Here is a 20469-nt window from a genome sequence, read left to right on the forward strand (position 1 = left end):
AGAGGGAAAGGAAGTATCACAAAAGTCAGAATAATGGTTACATCATGGATAGAGGTAAGAGGATGTGAATAAGGAGATGCACACAAAGCAATGTTCTATTTCTTGATCTGGATTCTGGTAACTGGATATCTGCTTTTTTTTTTGAGATGGAGTTTCGCTCTTGTCGCCCAGGCTGGAGCACAGTGGTGCAATCAAGGCTGACTGCAACCTCCACATCTCAGGTTCAGGCAATTCTCCTGCCTCAGCCTCCTAAATAGCTGGGATTACAGGGACCACAGGCATGCACCACCATGCCCGGCTAATTTTGTCTTTTTAGTAGAGATGGGGTTTCACCATGTTGGCCAGGCTGGTCTCGAACTCCTGACCTCAGGTGATCCACCCGCCTTGGCTTCCCAAAGTGCTGGGATTATAGGCATGAGCCACCGCACCTGGCCTGTTTTCTTTTTTTTTTAATTTGTCTTTGTCATTATTAACTAAAAAGAGAAGCAGTAGGGCACAGTGGTTATGATAACACTAAGATGAGACTTTGGACTTTGGCATTAACGAACTTGAAACGAACTCTGGAGCTCCACTGCTATTAGCTGTGTGACCTTAGGCAGGTTTCTTAACCTCTCTGTGCTCTAGTGTCCAAATTTGTTAAATGGTACCTATCTCATAGTGTTGATATAAGCACAAAAGTTAGTTGACATTTATAAAGGGCTTAGAAGAGTATATAGGTTTTGGTTAAATAGTACATATTTTACACACTCTTCCTTGTATGTATTTCAAAAATCAAATTAGAAAAAGAAGGAAGTATTTTGTTCTTTTTAACAGTTTTAATATTTTAATATTTTCTAGTATTTTGCTATTCTGGAAAATATTAAGCATTTTAAGCTGAAAAATCCTTTTGTACTACAGAAAACTTAATAGGATTCAGTATATCTTCATGGAATTTAGACTTAAAGGTTAGTTCTGAGGAGTTGATGTTTATGAAAAATAAGAGATTACTTACAGATTTTTTAAAAACTGGCCTAAGAGGATGACTGCCAGAACTGACGGAAGACTGATATGACTCAAGAACTCCACATGTTCAGCACTCCATACATGTGTACAGAAAAGCAAAACACACTCTTAAATATGAAAGACTCGGTGATAACGGTACTCCTAAACCATTTCTGAACTATTATTTAAATATTCAATTCAAACAAAAAATAAACATGAATGAGAAAGTTAGTTTAGGTATAAAAAGACTGGCAATGAAATGGTGAATCCACTTCAAGGATGAACCTTGAAGACATTATGCTAAATGAAATAAGCCAGTCACAAAAAGATAAATATTGCATGAATCCACTTATACGAGGTATCTAGAGTAGTCAAAATCATAGAGGCAGAAAGCAAATTAAAGGTTACTAGGGATTGGAGGAAGTGGGGAATGGGATGCTACTGTTTAATGGGTATAGAGTTTTCATTAGGAAAGATGAAAGAGTTCTGGAGATGGATGGTGGTGCTGGTTGCACAAAAATGTGAATGTACTTAAAAGCCTCCAAATTATACACTAAAAATGGCTAAAATGGCTAATTTTATGTATATTGTGTATGTACACACACAAACACAAAACATTACAATTAAAAAGAAAGGCACCTAAAGAATTACATTCCAGGCCAGGCCTAGTGGCTCACACCTGTAATCCCTGCACTTTGAGAAGCCGAGGTAGGCAGATCATGAGTTGAGGAGTTCAAGACCAGCCTGGCCAACAGAGTGAAACCCTGTCTCTACTAAAAATACAAAAATTAGCTGGATGTGGCAGTGCATACCTGCAGTCCCAGCTACTTGGGAGGCTGAGGCAGGAGAATTGCTTGAACCCGGGAGGCTGAGGTTGGAGAATCACTTGAACCCGGGAAGTGGAGGTTGAACTGAGCTGAAACCACACCATTGCACTCCAGCTTGGATGACAGAGTGAGACTCCATCTCAAAAAAAAAAAAGAATTTCATTTCAACTATTTGGTAAAACCTCATGTTTGAAAATTAAGTGGTGAACTTGTAAATTCGAAGAGGTCAAAGAAGAAATCACAGTGGAATTAAGAAAATATTTTACATGTTATAGCCAAAGTGATGCTTAGAGGAAAATCTATAGCTTTAAATGTTTTTACAGTAAATAAGAATGGCCCATAATCTGTGACCTATGTTTCTACCTTAAGAAGTTAGACAAAGAAGATCACATTAAATCCTAAGAAGAGGATCCTCTTCCTGATAAGGTAGAGTAGGCCTATTCCACCATATCTCTTCCACTAATAAACCTGAACAGGAAACATGAAGCAATTATTTGAGGGCCCTGAAAAGTAAACAGTAGCAGGTGAACTGGGGAGGAAGACCAAAATTCAGAGTACCACTGAACCAGTGGTGAGCTTACCTATTTTCCCTCAGCTATCATCTGTACTAAACTTATACAGTAACCTGAAAACAGGCACCAAGGCAAGAGAAGGCAGAGGAAGTTCTCCAGGAGAAGCTTTAGGGCTGGTTCATGGAGCAGAAAAAGGATTTCTAATGCTTAAAGAGAATAGGTGGAATTGCCTATTTTTTTTCTTTTTCTTCATTTTATTGCACTCCAGCACCTAAGCAATCCCCTGGCGGCTGCTGTGATAGCAGTGGCACTGCGAGCTGATAGGAGCCCAAAACCAAGAGGAGAGAGTCCTTTCTCCCCAAGCAAGGAATCTGTGGTCCCAAGGAGGATAGTGAGAAGCCCCATTTCATCTTCTCTTTCTTTGTCCTCCTGCTGCTTAGTTCTACATAAGGACAGTTACTGGAAGTCAGAGCAGAGTGGGGCAACTACAAGCCCCTGCATTGTAGCCAGAATAATAAAAAGGAGAGCCACAGGAACGTGAAACTACTGAGGATGCAGACAGGGAAGAATTTGAGAAAATGACCCTGGAAGTTATTTAAGAACTCCTGAGCTCACATGTGAGATACGTATGCATGAATCTGACCCCCTAAGCAGCATACACAGACTTTGAGAATAAGAGGGACCACTGCTTAAATTCCATATTGGCCACAGAGTGACACACATGTGAGCAAGATTCAAGCAACAATGTGAAATATCTGACAACTAAACTGACACCAAAAGCACAACCCCCAGAAAGGAAGCTGGACTTTGTAGTCTGACCTCAGCCAGGTTGACTGCCTGCTAAAACAGAAATATCAACATTTTCTGTTGAATTTAAAGAAGACATAGAATTTTATAACATAGTATTCTAAATGTCCATGATACCTTTTGAAGTCACTGAGAATACAAAGAACCAGGAACATTTCAACTTACATGGGAAAAGATAACCAACAGACATCAAGTGAGATGAAACAATTATCTTGCAAGGACTTTAAGGCAGCTGACTTACTTGTTCCAACAAGTAAGAGTGAATACACTCTAAAGAAATGGAAATAAAATCTTAGTAAAGAAAATGAACATATAAAAAAGAACTAAGTAGAAATTCTGGAAGTGAAAAATATGCAGTATTTTTAATATACAAACATTTATTTATTAATCTAGAAAACAGAAATCTTAGGGCTGGATGTGGTGGCTCATGCCTGTAATCCCAACACTTTGGGAGGCTGAGGCAGGTGGATCACCTGAGGTCAAGAGTTCAAGACCAGCCTGGTCAGCATGGGGAAACCCCATCTCTACTAAATATACAAAAATTAGCCCAGCGTGGTTGGAGGAGCCTGTAATCTCAACTACTCGGGAGGCTGAGGCAGGAGAATCTCTTGAACCCAGGAAGGGGAGGAGGCAGTGAGTCAAGACAGTGCCATTGCACTCCAGCCTGGGCAACAAGAGTGAAACTTTATCAAAATAAATGAATGAATAAACGAATAAATAAATAAATAAATAAATAAATGTGTGTGTATGTGTAAATCTTGCTAAATAGGTCCAACAGCAGAAGGGTGTAAACAGGAAAGAATTAACTTGAAGACAGATTAAAAGAAATTATGAAGGCAAGAAATATGGGACTACGTGAAAAGACCTAATCTACATTTGGTAGGTGTACCTGAACGTGACAAAGAGAATGAATCCAAGCTGGAAAATACTCTTCAGGATATTATTCAGGAAAACTTTCCCAACCTAGCAAGGCAGGACAATATTCAACTCCAGGTAATACAGAGAACACCACAAAGACATTCATTCCTCAAGAAGAGCAACCCCGAGGTACATAATTGTCAGATTCACCAGGGTTGAAATGAAGGAGAAAATGCTAAGGACAGCCAGAGAGAAAGGTCAGGTTACCCACAAAGGGAAACCTATCAGACTCACAGCAGATCTCTCAGCAGAAACCCTACAAGCCAGAAGAGAGTGGGGGCCAATATTCAACATCCTTAAAGAAAAGAACTTTCAACCCAGAATTTCATATCCAGCCAAACTAGGCTTCACAAGCGAAGGAAAAATAAAATATTTTGTGAACAATCAAGTACTTAGAGATTTCATCACCACCAGGCCTGCTTTACAAGAGCTTCTGAAAGAAGCATTACACATAAAAAGGAACAACCAGTATCAGCCTTTCCAAAAATATATAAAAAAGTAAACAGCATCAACATAATGAAGAATTTATATCAATGAATGGGCAAAACAGCCAGCTAGCATCAAATGGCAGTATTAAACTCACATATATTATTATTAATCCTAAATTTAAATCGACTAAATCCCCCAATCAAAAGACACAGACAGGCAAATTGGATAAAAAGCCAAAACCCATCAGTATGCTGCATCCAGACCCATCTCACATGCAAGGATACACAAAGACTCAAAACAAAGGGATGGAGGAAGATTCACCAACAAAATGGGGAGCATAAATAAATAAATAAATAAATAAATAAAAAGCAGGAGTTGCAATTCTCGCTTCTGATAAAATAGACTTTAAAGCAACAAAGATCAAAAGAGGCAATGAAGGACATTACATAATGGTAAAAGGATCAATGCAACAAGAAGAGCTAACGATCCTAAATATATATGCACCCAATATAGGAGAGCACCCAGATACATAAGACAAGTTCTTAACGACTTATAAAGAGACTTAGACTCCCACACAATAATAGTGGGAGACTTTAACATCATATTGTCAATATTAGACAGATCAATGAGACAGAAAATTAACAAGGATATCCAGGACTTGAACCCAGACCCAGAACAAGTAAACTTAATAAACATTTATAGAACTCTCCACCCCACATACACAAAACATACATTCTTATCAGTACCACATCACACCTACTCTAAATGTGACTACATAACTGGAAGTAAATCACTCCTCAGCAATTGCATAGGACTTCACAGGTTTAAATAAAATATTGGTTGGCTGCTTGTTTGTTATTTTCCTCCCTTATTTCTTCCTGTCTCCATTATTAAGCACAATTATTGGCATAAAAGAGGTTTTCAATACCCATTTTTAGACTACATTCTAGCCTGGGCAATAAAGCAATACTCCTGTTCTCTCTCCCTCTTTCTCTTCCTCCGTCTTTCTTTCATTCTAAAAAAAAAAGAAAGAAATTATGCTTCAAGCTGAACAACACAGAGAAAAAGGATTAAGAAAAAATAAAGATGGAGAGCGCCTCAGGAATGTATGGGGCAACACCTAAAGATCTAATATTTGTCTCACTGGAGTCCCAGGGAAGGAGAAAATGTTTGGTACTGAAAAAGTATTTGAAGAAATCATTGCTAAAAACGTATATTTGACAAAAGACTTCAACTTATAGGTACAGGGTCAACCCAAAGAAATCCACACCCAGAAACATCTGATTATGATGTTTTTCTTTATTTTTGAGACAGAGTCCACTCTGTTACCCAGGCTAAAGTGCAGGGTGCAACCTTGGCTCACTCCAACACTCCACCTCCTGTGTTCATGCAATTCCCATGCCTCAGCCTCCCAAGTAACTGGGACTACAGGCGTGCGCTACCACACCCAGCTAATTTTTGTATTTTTTGCAGTGACAGGGTTTTGCCATGTTGCCCAGGCCAGTCTCAAATTCCTGGCCTCAAGTAATCCGCCTGCCTTCGCTTCCCAAAGTGCTGAGATTACGGGTGTGAGCCACCATGCCCAGCCATAATCAAATTCTTGAAAGCAGCCAGGGAAAATTAATACACTAATTGGTGGTGGGGCAAAAATCTGAATTAACTGAATTTCTCATCACAAACCATGGATGCCAGAAAGAAGTAGACTAAATATTTCAAAGTGCTAAAAGAAAATAACTATAAACCTAAAGTTCTATATTAGCAAAACTCTTTCAGGAATGAAGGTGAAATAAAGACATTCTCAAATGAAAGAAAACTAAGAGGATCTATCACCAGCAGAACCACCTTGTTACGTCAATGTAATCTCAGAGCCAGAACTCTCAATGTTTTTAAACGATGCTGATTGCTTAGATATCAAGAGTATAACTAGGACAAAGAAGGACTGATCCAGGAAATAAAGAATGGTTCACTATTAAGAATTACTATCATATTAATAGGTGATAGGTCATATGATCAACCTGATAGATGCTTCAAAGTATTCAACTGATATCCTTCATCCATTCCCAATTCAAAAACAAAAATATTAGCATTGCACCAATGTAATGGATTCTCTCTAGAAGAATTCTCTCTAAAAACAGAACCGGAGGGGGGACTCAAGATGGCGCTGTGAGAACAACCCAGGATTGGAGCCCGCGTTGAATTCGCAAACGGTGAGTCAGTGCTGCATTTCCAGACTGATCTTTGTTGCCCACAGAACGGGGAAACTCCCAAGTATAAAAAGACACCGGACGCCAGGCAGTAGGTCTGCCTGGCGAAGCCGGCAGCCGGGGCGGCGGCGGCCGGCCCTACCCAGCAATCCCCACAGGGCGCGCTTGTCCGGGTGCCTTGTTGAACCGGCAACCTGAGACTTGAGAGGGCTGGACTTGAGACTGAACGAGACTTGCACAGTAGCCCAGCCCAGGGGATTGCAGGGACAGATCGTTTGGGATACCCAGTGGGACGAACAAAACCGCGATTTCAAACTATCCCGGGCAGACGGTCCGAGACGCTCTGTGGGGGAGGGGCGTCCACCACTACGGAGGCAACCTGCCCCAACTGAGATACACGCCCACTGCTGACGCAGCCAGCCGTTGCCAAGGCAACCCGTCCCTACTGAGATACACGCCCACTGCTGACGCAGCCTGCCGTTGCTGAGGCAACACGCTACAACGAAGAGACTCCGCTGCAGGGCGTGGCGGAGACCACAGCAGAGCCGGCAGGAACAGCGCGAATCACACAACAGCAGGGCGGAGCCTCGGTAGCCAAACAGTGGCTAGTCTGCCTTCGAGCTGGGCAGGACACCTGATCGGACATCCAAAAATAAAGCCCAAACCCCTCAACACAGAGCATTTGAGAAAAAAAAAAAGGGTTGTTTAATGAGCTGTGTTGCAGCAGAATCAAACATAGCAGCCTAACAGCCCTGAATGAACAACAGAGTGCACAGCTCAGCAATTAAACCCCTATAAAGTACAAACTGTCTCCTCAAGCAGCTCCCTGACCCCTCTATATCCAAAAGACTGTCATTAGGCAGGCATCATCCTGGGACAAAGAGAGCAGAAAAAGAAACTGGTAGCATCCCTCGCTGTGCCACGGCTACTAGAGGTGCACCCCAGACAAGCAGGGTCTGGAGCAGACCTCAACAGTCGTACAGCGAAGGGGCTAGACTGGTAGAAGGAAAACCAAGCAACAGAAATACTTCATCATCAACATTCTGGGTGTCCACTCAGAGACCCAAACGAAAAGTCAGCAACTACGCAGACGACCAGCGGACAAATCCACAAAGATGGGAAGAAACCAGCGCAAAAAGGAGGAAAACACCCGAAACCAGAACACATCGCCTCCTAGAAAGGACCAAAACTCCTCACCAGCAAGGGAACAAAGCTGGACGGAGAATGACTGTGACGAAATGACGGAATTAGACTTCAGAAGATGGATAATGAGAAACTTTTGTGAGCTAAAAGATCATGTATTAAATCAATGCAAAGAAACTAAGAACCTTGAAAAAAGATTTGAAAAAAGATTCGAGGAAATGATAACAAGAATGGATACCTTAGAGAGGAATATGAATGAATTAAAGGAGCTGAAAAACACAATACGAGAACTTCGCGAAGCAAACGCAAGTTTCAATAGCCGAATTGACCAAGCAGAAGAAAGAATATCTGAAGTCGAAGACCAACTCAATGAAATAAAACGAGAAACCAAGATCAGAGAAAAAAGCGCAAAAAGGAATGAACAAAGTCTCCAAGAAATGTGGGACTATGTGAAAAGACCTAACCTACGTTTGATAGGTGTACCAGAAGGGGACGAAGAGAATGAATCCCAGCTGGAAAATACTCTTCAGGACATCATCCAGGAAAATTTCCCCCACCTAGCAAGACAAGCCAACACTCAATTGCAGGAAATACAGAGAACACCACAAAGATATTCCGCAAGAAGAGCAACCCCAAGGCACATAATCGTCAGATTCAACAGGGTTGAAATAAAGGAGAGAATACTAAGGGCAGCCAGAGAGAAAGGTCGGGTCACCCACAAAGGGAAGCCCATCAGACTCACAGCAGATCTCTCGGCAGAAACACTACAAGCCAGAAGAGAGTGGGGACCAATATTCAACATTCTTAAAGAAAAGAACTTTCAACCCAGAATTTCATATCCAGCCAAACTGAGCTTCAGAAGTGAAGGAAGAATAAAATCCTTTGCGAACAAGCAAGTACTCAGAGATTTTGTCACCACCAGGCCTGCTTTACAAGAGCTCCTAAAAGAGGCACTACACATAGAAAGGATCAATCAGTACCAGCCATTCCAAAATCACACTGAATGCTAAAGAGCTTCAACATAATGAAGAATCTACAACAACTAACAGGCAAAACAGCCACTTAGAATCAAAATGGCAGTATCAAATTCACACATAACAATATTAACCCTAAATGTAAATGGACTAAATGCACCAATCAAAAGACACAGACTGGCAAATTGGATAAAAATCCAAAACCCATCAGTGTGCTGTATCCAGGAAACCCATCTCACATGCAAGGATACACAAAGGCTCAAAATAAAGGGATGGAGGAAGATTTACCAAGCTAATGGAAAGCAAAAAAAAGCAGGAGTTGCAATTCTCATCTCTGATAAAATAGACTTTAAAGCAACAAAGATCAAAAGAGACAAAGAAGGCCATTACATAATGGTAAAAGGATACAACAAGAAGAGCTAACGATCCTAAACATATATGGACCCAACACAGGAGCACCCAGATACATAAGGCAAGTTCTTAATGACTTACAGAAGAACTTAGACTCCCACACAATAATAGTGGGAGACTTTAACACTCCACTGTCAATACTAGACAGATCAACCAGACAGAAAATCAACAAGGATACCCAGGGCTTGAACTCAGACCTGGAGCAAGCAAACCTGGTGTACATTTACAGAACTCTCCACCCCAAATCCACAGAATACACATTCTTCTCAGCACCACATCACACCTACTCTAAAATTGACCTCATAATTGGAAGTAAAGCACTGCTCAACAAATGCAAAACAACTGAAATCATAACAAACAGCCTCTCAGACCATAGTGCAATCAAGTTAGAACTCAGAATTCAGAAACCGACCCAGAACCGCACAGCTTCATGGAAACTGAACAACTGGCTCTTGAATGTTGACTGGGTAAACAACGAAATGAAGGCAGAAATAAAGAAGTTCTTCGAAACCAATGAGAATGAAGACACAACGTGCCAGAACCTCTGGGACACATTTAAAGCAGTCTCTAGAGGAAAGTATATAGCAATAAGTGCCCATATGAGGAGAATGGAGAGATCCAAAATTGACACCCTATCGTCAAAATTGAAAGAGCTAGAGGAGCAAGATCAAAAAAACTCAAAATCTAGCAGAAGACAAGAAATTACTAAGATCAGAGCTGAGCTGAAGGAGATTGAGACACGAAAAACCCTTCAAAAAAATCAATAAATCCAAGAGCTGGTTTTTTGAAAAGATCAACAAAATAGACCACTAGCCAGATTGATTAAAAATAAAAGAGAGAACAACCAAATAGATGCAATAAAAAATGATAAAGGGGCAATCACCACAGATTCCACAGAAATTCAAACCATCATCAGAGAATATTACAAACAACTCTATGCACATAAACCAGTAAACCTGGAAGAAATGGATAAATTCCTGGACTCCTGTGTCCTCCCAAGCCTAAACCAGGAGGAAGCTGAAACTATGAATAGACCAATAACAAGGTCTGAAGTTGAGGCAGCAATTAAGAGCCTACCTCACAAAAAAAGCCCAGGTCCAGATGGGTTCACAGCCGAATTCTACCAGACACACAAGGAGGAGCTGGTACCATTCCTTCTAAAACTATTTCAAACAATCCAAAAAGAGGGAATCCTTCCCAAATCATTTTATGAGACCAACATCATCCTGATACCAAAACCCGGCAGAGACCCAACGAGAAAAGAAAACTTCAGGCCAATATCCATGATGAACATAGATGCAAAAGTCTTCAATAAAATATTGGCAAGCCGATTGCAACAGCAAATCAAAAAACTTATTCATCATGATCAAGTAGGATTCATCCCAGGGATGCAAGGCTGGTTCAACATACGCAAGTCTATCAACGTAATTCACCACATAAACAGAACCAAAAACAAATACCACATGATTATCTCAATTGACGCAGAGAAGGCATTTGACAAAATTCAACAGCCCTTTATGCTAAAAACCCTCAATAAACTCGGTATCGATGGAACGTATCTCAAAGTAATAAAAGCTATTTATGACAAACCAACAGCCAATATCATACTGAATGGGCAAAAACTGGAAGCATTCCCTTTGAAATCTGGTACTAGACAAGGATGCCCACTCTCACCACTCCTATTCAATATAGTACTGGAAGTTCTAGCGAGAGCAATCAGGCAAGAAAAAGAAATAAAGGGTATTCAAATAGGAAAGGTGGAAGCCAAATTGTCTCTATTTGCAGACGACATGATAGTATACCTAGAAGACCCCATCGCCTCAGCCCAAAAACTCCTGAAACTGATAAACAACTTCAGCAAAGTCTCAGGATATAAAATCAATGTGCAAAAATCACAAGCATTCGTCTACACCAATAACAGACTTAAAGAAAGCCAAATCAAGAGCGAACTGCCATTCGCAATTGCTACAAAAAGAATAAAATACCTTGGAATACAACTCACAAGGAACGTAAGGGACCTCTTCAAGGAGAACTACAAACCACTGCTCAACGAAATCAGAGAGGACACAAACAGATGGAGAAACATTCCATGTTCATGGTTAGGAAGAATAAATATCGTGAAAATGGCTATACTGCCCAAAGTAATTTACAGAATCAACGCTATCCCCATCAAGCTACCATTGACTTTCTTCACAGAACTGGAAAAAACCACCATGAACTTCATATGGAACCAAAAGAGAGCCCGCATAGCCAAGTCAATTCTAAGCAAAAAGAACACAGCGGGGGGCATCACACTACCGGATTTCAAACTATACTACAAGGCTACAGTAATCAAAACAGCATGGTACTGGTACCAAAACAGAGATATAGACCAATGGAACAAAACAGAGGCACCGGAGGCAACACAACATACATACAACTATACAATCTTTGATAAACCTGACAAAAACAAGCAATGGGGCAAGGATTCCATGTTTAACAAATGGTGTTGGGAAAACTGGCTAGCCATGTGCAGAAAGCAGAAACTGGACCCCTTCCTGACACCTTACACTAAAATTAACTCCAGATGGATTAAAGACTTAAACATAAGACCTGGCACCATAAAAACCCTAGAAGGAAATCTAGGCAAAACTATCCAGGACATAGGAGTAGGCAAGGACTTCATGAACAAAACACCAAGAGCATTGGCAACAAAAGCCAAAATAGACAAATGGGACCTAATGAAACTCCACAGCTTCTGCACGGCAAAAGAAACAGTCACTAGAGTGGATCGGCAACCAACAGAATGGGAAAAAATTTTTGCAGTCTACCCATCTGACAAAGGGCTGATATCCAGAATTTACAAACAACTCAAGCAGATTTACAGGAAAAAAACAAACAAGCCCATTCAAAAGTGGGCAAAGGATATGAACAGATACTTTACGAAAGAAGACATATATGAGGCCAACAATCATATGAAAAAATGCTCATCGTCACTGGTCATCAGAGAGATGCAAATCAAAACCACATTGAGATACCATCTCACGCCAGTTAGAATGGCGATCATTAAAAAATCTGGAGACAACAGATGCTGGAGAGGATGTGGAGAAAAAGGAACACTTTTACACTGTTGGTGGGAGTGTAAATTAGTTCAACCATTGTGGAAGACAGTGTGGCGATTCCTCAAGGCCTTAGAAATAGAAATTCCATTTGACCCAGCAATCCCATTACTGGGTATATATCCAAAAGACTATAAATCGTTCTACTATAAGGACACATGTACACGAATGTTCATTGCAGCACTGTTTACAATAGCAAAGACCTGGAATCAACCCAAATGCCCATTGATAATAGACTGGATTGGAAAAATGTGGCACATATACACCATGGAATATTATGCAGCAATCAGAAATGATGAGTTCGTGTCATTTGTAGGGACATGGATGAATCTGGAAAACATCATCCTCAGCAAACTGACACAAGAACAGAAAATGAAACACCGCATATTCTCACTCACAGGTGGGTGATGAAAAATGAGAACACATGGACACAGGGAGGGGAGTACTAAACACTGGGGTCTATTGGGGGGAAAAGGGGAGGGCCAGTGGGAGGGGGTGGTGGGGAGGGATAGCCTGGGGAGAAATGCCAAATGTGGGTGAAGGGGAGAAGAAAAGCAAAGCACACTGCCATGTGTGTACCTACGCAACTGTCTTGCATGCTCTGCTCATGTACCCCAAAACCTATCATCCAATAAAAAATTAAAAAAAAAAAAAAAAAAACAGAACCAAGGAAAAGGTGCTTACTATTACTACTTCTATTTAATGTTATTTCAAAAGTGTAACCAATGTCACAAGTGAAATGGGGGGAAATTTTAATTTTTCCCAGATTGCTGGGAATACTCTGAACCCCTCTGTGGTGACTGAGCAACCCCAAGCTTCTGGAAGAATTGGCAAAACCCAAGTTACCTGAAATAAGAAGAAGAAATTGTTGTTGAATTTGGTTTCCCTGAAATGAGTTATTTACTTTGTGATGCTTGTTACTTGCTGTATCGATTATATTTGAGAAAATGAAGGATAATATGAAATGCTGAGATGAAACTTATAATGTTGGCTCTGCAAAGCTGCAACTTATAACTTTGGCTCTGCTGAGCTGCAGCTTGTAACTTTGGCTCTACCGAACTGTTCTGGTAAAAACAGGAACTCTGAAAGGGACTAACCAGGTAGCTTCAGTGCTGAAGAGAGATGACAGCATGTAATGGGCTTCTCATTACAGAGAGCCTATAAATGGACGTGTAATGGAGAGGCTTATTACCTAGATTCCTTTCCCAGGAAAGACATATTTATTAGGACCCTGGAAAGGGAAGGCGACCCTTATGGAGAGCCTATAGACAGACGCATGAGGGACATCTGTCTCTGTGGTTGAATTAAAGATTTAAGTCTTTCTTCTCCCACTGCTCCTCCAGGCCTGCATGGAGGCCCCCTCCTCTTGCAGTTTTTGTGGTCAGGCTGGCTGTTCTGAGTCAGATCCTGTTCCCCCTTTAGCTGTGAGCCCAATATGTTCTTGCTGATAATCATAAGTTTATGTTTAACCTACAGTCTTGCTAAGGTGTACGGTTTCTGTGCTGACACACAGAAAGTTATCTACATTGTTCTGCTTTTATAATACCAGGTTGTGATTTTTGTGCATCAGTTTTTGCAAATGAATACTTTTTGTATAATTATCACTGAAACTCTGCGTAACTTCACTCCCTCTCCCCTATTGAAAGAGCACAATAAAAAACCGGTTTTCAGGGGAATGTCAGACATCCACGGAGTGGCTTTATGTGGTGTCTCCCCTGGGCCCGGCTTTCAGGAAAACTTTTTCCTTGTCTCTCTTTTTCACTGACCACTCAATCACTTTGAGAGATCTTAAACCCATGTTGATGTATTGGGAGCTGGTCTCGCCAATACCAGATGATATAACTGTCTACCTACAAAATGAAAAATGGTTAGGGTGGCTTTACTCAGAATTGATGAAGTATTGTGGGCTTGGAACCTGAGCATTATAGATCAGAAACTGTAGCTCTTCCAGGATTAGACAATGTTTCATATCCTTGCAATTTTACTATCCCATTAAATAAGGACTTTATAAAGCACAAAGCATTATGCTTGGAAATAATAAGGATCCAATAATTATTAGCTATTACCATTACCATTATTACTATTTTATAACAAGCAACATACAGTTTTCTCTGCTTTTCCTTTTTTCCTAAGCAAGACGTTTGAGTGATAATACTGGAAACATTCAATACTCCCTTAATGGTTTGGAATGCTTTTTCTGCCTTCCCTCATTAACCTATAGGATGTATATAACGTTGATCCTCATCAGGACATGAACAAGAGTCTCCAGACCAAGGTGTCCTGTCTGTCACAGACCCCTTAGTACATATGACTGGCCATAGCAGAGGCTGGGAGCTTGCACAGTATTGGTGTGTGGGATGGAAAGGGTAAGTTGATTTATTTCTTTTCTCATTTTATATTTCTTCCATCTCCTGTGTAACAGTTAAGTTTCTCCTAACACCCAACTAGACTATTTCTAAACCCATCTGCCTGGATTTTCTATTTAAACTCTTGCTGTACCCTACAATGCATTCTCTATATAGCAGTCAGACTGGTTTTATGAACATAATAAATCATTCATTCAATAAATACTTATCAAGCCAGGTACTGTTCTAGGTGCTCAGGATATAGCAATGAACAGAAAAAATTTCTGCCCTTATGAAACATATTTCAGCAAGAGAAAGGAAGACAATAATTAAAATACTTAGTATTTAGTGGTATTCCTTATAGGAGAACAGTAAAAGCATTTACATGCATATAGGGAACATGATGGGTGAGAGAAAAGGTCTGCAATTTTAAACTGGGTCATAAGGAAAGGCCTCACTGAAAAGGTGACATTTAAACCAAGACTTTAAGGGACTAAGAGAGAAAGTCATAGGACTATCTAAGGGAGACCTTCCCAGACACAGTGTAACAGCCAGTGCTAAGGCCCTGTGGCAGCAGTGGGTCTGTCTTATTTAAGGAAGAATGAACTTTTTGAATACTTCTACATTTATTATAGTGTTTTAGATCAATTTTCCTAGTAATGGAAGCAAAGATATATGCATGTATTAAATATCAGTAAGGCTTATGTGAGCATGCAGGTAGATAAAGACTAACAGTATATAAATTCTCCATGTGTGTTTCTATACATATGTACACATATATTTACATGGACACACATACATATACACAGAGGTAGTTACCTAGTACATCTCTGAATTTTTTTTTTTTTTGAGACAGAATCTCACTGTGCTGCCCAGGCTGCAGTGTGGTGGTGCAATCTTGGCTCACAGCAACCTCTGCCTCCCAGGTTCAAGTGATTCACACACCTCAGCCTCCCAAGTACCTGGGATTATAGGTGCATGCTACCATGCCCAGCTAATTTTTGTATTTTTAGTAGAGATGGGATTTCACCGTGTTGGCCAGGCAGGTCTCGAACTCCTGACCTTCACCTGCCTCAGCCTCCCAAAGTGCTGGGATTACAGGAGTGAGCCACCACTCCCAGTTGAAATTTTTTAAAAATCACGTATGAAACACAGACAGTGGGCTCCCATGTTTAGAGATGGTTAGGGTGGCTTCCTGGAGACCTAAAAAGATTATAGAATCCCCAACTGTATTTTTACACATAATATTTGTTAGTGGGTTTCTAATACTTTATGCATGTTTTTAATTTTTGTTTCCTTCATAACTGAACATCATCAAATGATTTAAATTTAATTACCAATGATGAGAGACTAAAAGTCACTGCTTCCCACATTACTAATAATTTCTATCTTTTCTTAACATTAGCCAGTTTACAATGATAATGCTGGCACCAGAGACAGCACTTCTGGATTTGCAGTTTCTATTCATCTTTTATAAAACAGGAGCAAAAAATCTAACAAAGCTTTCAACTGTACCAAGCTTTAGTACAGAAAAAAGAAGTGATGCTGAAAAGAAAATTAGGCCAGGATACAGAAGTTTCTAGTTTTACTAAATATACTAGGATATAAGAAGTCGCAGCAGGTCAAGGGAAGTAAGTGAGAATTCACATTAAACTCGAAGCAAAAAGCCAACAAAACAAAACATCTGTGTTCAAATTTTGGCATGTTATTTCACCTTTTGGAGCCAATTTCTTCCACCATAAGAGGTGTAGCAGTACTTACCCATGGATGTGTGTGTCAAGTAAGTGAGATGCTGGCTGGGGAAGAGCCCAGCACAGCACTCAGTCAATACTTTCTCCTCTTGGCTTGGACAGGATAATGAGAGGACTAAATGGTAGATTAATCTGGCAGCAACATCCAAGAAAATCTAGAAAGAACAAGATCTGGAGTTTGCAAATCATCAGGTTCTATGGGCTCCTTTTCATTCCTCAACTTTCGCCTATCTTTAGTTTCTCCCACTGCAATGTACACCTCTCTGCTCTTTTAGATACATTCAAGTATTTTCCTTGTTAAAAAACAAACCACAGACTTCTTCTGAGTTCTTACTCTTTCTTCCTTTTCCTTCAAAGATGACCTTGTTGAAACGACAGTCTGTACTTAAAAGTCTTGATTGCTTCTCCTTCACTTTTCTGCACACAGCATCTTTCTCTCAGCACTAAATGGGCTCTTCCCTGGGTCCCAGGTCACTCCCAAATCACCAAGCCCAGCAGGCATTTTCATTTCCTACTTGGCACTGTCATACTACTCCACCTCGGCTCTCTTCTCTCTCTTTGACCCTGTTCTCTGCTGGGTCCTCTCCTCCTCCTTGGACCACTCAACTTCACCAGAGCATCCTTGGCCCCCTCAATATGTTATTGTCCTGAGGGTCCCATCCTTGCTGTTTTGCCCTGCCCACTCATTTGCTCATCTAAATAATTATCCAATCTGTATTGATATGAATTTCACAAAATCAAATTTATATTTTCACCTGATTTCTGAAAATTCTACTTGATATCATTCAATATTCACTCAACAAATATTTAACTACTTACTCCAGCAGAAAATGTTGTAGGCAGGGAATGTAAACAAAAACATGTTCAAAACAATTCAATGAGCCTACATGTTAGTGGGTAGATGACATTCAAAATGATGAGTAAAATACAGTGTGAAATGCAATTTAAAATAAAACAAATGAAAAAGCTTTAAGTTCCAACCCAGTGAGGAAGCATGAAGGGGGTAAAGAAATGGGAGATGAAAACACATTATTAAAATATATGTGTTTGCTTCTGCTGCCTCCAGAAAACCCACCAGAATGACAATAAGCTATGAAAATGGCATAAATAAAATAAATCTAAGGAGCAAGGAAAAAACTGCTGCACATACATACCAGAAAACAAGAAACAAAAAAATGAAATATTCTCAAACAGATGAGTGAACTTAATGCATGCATTAGAAAGACTGCTATTTAAGAATACTCAGAGAATGAGAAAGTGGCTTACAGAAATTAAAAAAAAAAAGTACAAATAGATCTTTTCACAAAAGAACTGAAAGGTAAGGTTTACAGAAATCTTCACATCTCCTCGCACTCTCCCCTTCAAACAATGCCACATAATCCCCTACTTCAGGGCTTTCTCACCTGCTGTTTCCTATGTCCCCCAGTGTTCTCCCACGTAGCCCATCACTTTGAGTATTTGTTCAAAAGTCACATTAAAGGAGAGGCCTTCCCTGACTATCCTGTGAAATCGTTAACTATTGTAGTTCCCTTATGCTGCTTTATTTTTCCACATCACACGCATCACTGTGTTATATGCATTTCCTCCCTTCCTGCCTCCTTTCCTTTCCATTCTGTCCCTTCCTCCCTTCTTTCTTCCTTTATTCATTTATTCTCCTGGTATTTACTTCTCATAATAAAGGAGGTACCACCACCTCCCTCCAAGATGACCTAAGTGAGCCCTAGGGAAATGAGGCCCATCAGTAATGTGTACGTATCATCTGAGAATACACATCCAGTGGCCCTAGTCTCTGCAGAGACCCAAGGATCTCTGAAGTGATCTTCCCCAAAGAGACACATTCATGTAGCAAGTCTGTGCAGCCTGCCACTTACCTGGAAAGCCACCCTCAGGCAGTTCTTTTTTCATCAGGCTCAGTTCTTCTCGTTCCAGCTGGGAAGTCACATTGGGTTTGGAAAGGTAATTTCCTGCTTGAGAGGAAAGATATTAAATGTGGGTTCTGAACTGAGTCTAAATACCAATCCTAGCACAGTTCTGATCGGTTCTCCTTCAGGGCTTCTGAAATAAGGAAGGTGTGGCTAATGAAGTCCCCCATTTTCCATTCTATACAGAAAAGATCTTCTACCTTGAAAGAGAGGACACCAAGCAAACACCCTAAAACAATGCCTTATGATCAGAGACTTTTAGTCCAAATCCATAAATTTCAGGTCACACAGAAGGTATCATAGGGGAAAATTTGCAATTGAGCGGGGAAAGGTGTCAAGAGGTAGGTTTTGAGTTACAAGAAGTCCTTACCCCATGAAACCAGGTTCCTATAGTTCTTCAACATTACGTTCCCATACACTGTCATCCTCTGAGCACAATCTGGTTGAATCCACTCTTCCCAAGAGAAATCTAGAGACACATCCTTGAAGGTCACTGACTCCTGAAAGTAAAAATTGCTCAATAAGGGATTATGCCAACAAAACCCCTGAGGGAAGTGAAAAGCCAGCAGCACTAGAAGGACAGGGCACAAAGATTTGTATGAGAAAACATGCTGCCTTCCAAATGGAAGAAAATGCCTGCAACGAATCACAAAATAACCAGAGATATAATTTAAAAAGTGCTTTGGGAGTTAAGTTCAGGAAGTGTAGGTGTAAGTGAGAAATAGGGAAGGGCACTACAGGTTGCTCTAGATTCCCCTGGAAGGGGAGGGGGTGGTGTTGTGATCACCTCCTATTCACCCCATTGGTGAAGGAGGAAATCCCTTCCCTAAATGGTACATGATGACCAACATAGGACACCTGACACTGAACAGATGAGGACAACAACAATTTATCAGCCACATACAGTCACCCAGGGGAGGAGGGCACCACATGTCATTCAGGGTCATAAAGGGTTTAACATTCAGGAACCTGGTGAACCAGCAGGGACTATGGGAGCAGGCTCTGTAGTGACAGGGGATTGGGGTGACCTTTGGCTACCATGGAAGGATGTGACTTGCTTGTTTGAATAATTTCACAGGCTGGTAGAGAGGTGAGACCATTAGGTTGAGGACAGGGTAGGCAGTATCTGGCCCAGCTGATGGGGGAGCCAGTGGGTCAGAGAGCTTTTCCTGGTGGGAAGAGGCACATCTGACAAGAATAGGGGAATTCATAGCCAGGTCTCACAGCCTGACTCACTGCCCTAGAGGCTCCAGGATGTCAAAGGAGCACAAGTGGGAATAAGACAAGTGGGAATTCCAGTTAATGGAGGAAAGCATGTATAAACAGAGAAAATCTAGAATGTGGTTGTTCTATGAAAGAACCAATAACAAATTCAGCTATACTTGAAATTGGCATTTCAAATGTGTAAGTCCACTGTAGTCTTGTTCTCTAGCCCTTAGTATAGGAACTAAAATACTATAAACATTTAATATCCATTTCATGAGGGAAAATCCAACTGAGTGGTGGCTACTATAAATGGTAACTAACATTTGTACTCAGTTTTTACTAATAGGAGATTCACGTCTCACCTCATTTAACCTATAGAAGAACCTGCTAGATTGATAGCAGTAATCATTTTATAGATGAGGAATCTGAGGATTAAAGACATTAGATAACTTATCCAAGATCACACAGCTGGAACCTGAACCCAACTCCCTATGGGCATCTAACTCCCTATGTTGTGAGATGAGAAGATGGCCAAGAAAAGAACTGTGGCAAACAACAGAATCAGAAAGATAGAAGGAGATTCACCTGGAAGGTCAGGGGAAAGAGAGTTTCAAGAAAGAGGTCATGGGGGAAAGAGAGTTTCAAGAAAGAGGTCATAGAGTCAGACAAATAGAATGCTAATGGAAAAAAGAGCTCCTGATGTAAAAATTTGCAATTTTAGCAGTGTGGTGGAGGTGGAAGTGAGTTTATAGTGGACAGAAGCATAAATAAGACATAAAGAATCAAAAACAGGCTGACATTATGACCCACGCCTGTAATCCCAGCACTTTGGGAGGCTGAGGCAGGCAGATCACCTGAGGTCAGGAGTCTGTGACCAGCCTGGCCAACATGGTAAAACCCTGTCTCTACTAAAACTATACAAATTAGCCAGGTGTGGTGGT

At 40.7% G+C, this 20469-nt stretch overlaps 2 protein-coding genes across 8 annotated transcripts in view; both read right to left on the minus strand.

Moving 5' to 3' along the window:
* ZNF454 (zinc finger protein 454) overlaps positions 1 to 16494 on the minus strand; it is a 58990-nt gene extending 42496 nt beyond the window's left edge. The window contains exon 1 of the mRNA XM_078364807.1: positions 16411 to 16494. The gene's annotated coding sequence lies outside the window, so the exon portion shown is untranslated. The remainder of the gene's footprint in view (positions 1 to 16410) is intronic.
* ZFP2 (ZFP2 zinc finger protein) overlaps positions 1 to 20469 on the minus strand; it is a 41296-nt gene that overhangs the window by 7916 nt on the left and 12911 nt on the right. For 2 of the 7 annotated variants that reach the window (XM_078364812.1, XM_078364814.1), the window contains 4 exons: positions 18693 to 18822; positions 18272 to 18364; positions 16411 to 16555; positions 1794 to 1947 (listed from right to left, as the gene is read on the minus strand). Coding sequence is in view for 4 of the 7 variants with exons in the window: in XM_017969473.4 (XP_017824962.1) it covers positions 16411 to 16414 (4 nt within the window). In the remaining 3 variants the exon portion in view is untranslated. Of the gene's footprint in view, positions 1 to 1793; positions 1948 to 16410; positions 16556 to 18271; positions 18368 to 18692; positions 18823 to 20469 lie in introns of all 7 variants that reach the window. The other 5 variants (XM_017969473.4, XM_078364810.1, XM_017969479.4 and 2 more) reach the window with 3 other exon arrangements.

The sequence above is a fragment of the Callithrix jacchus genome, chromosome 2 (assembly GCF_049354715.1).
Source record: "Callithrix jacchus isolate 240 chromosome 2, calJac240_pri, whole genome shotgun sequence".
In the NCBI taxonomy this organism is placed as follows: Eukaryota; Metazoa; Chordata; class Mammalia; order Primates; family Cebidae; genus Callithrix; species Callithrix jacchus.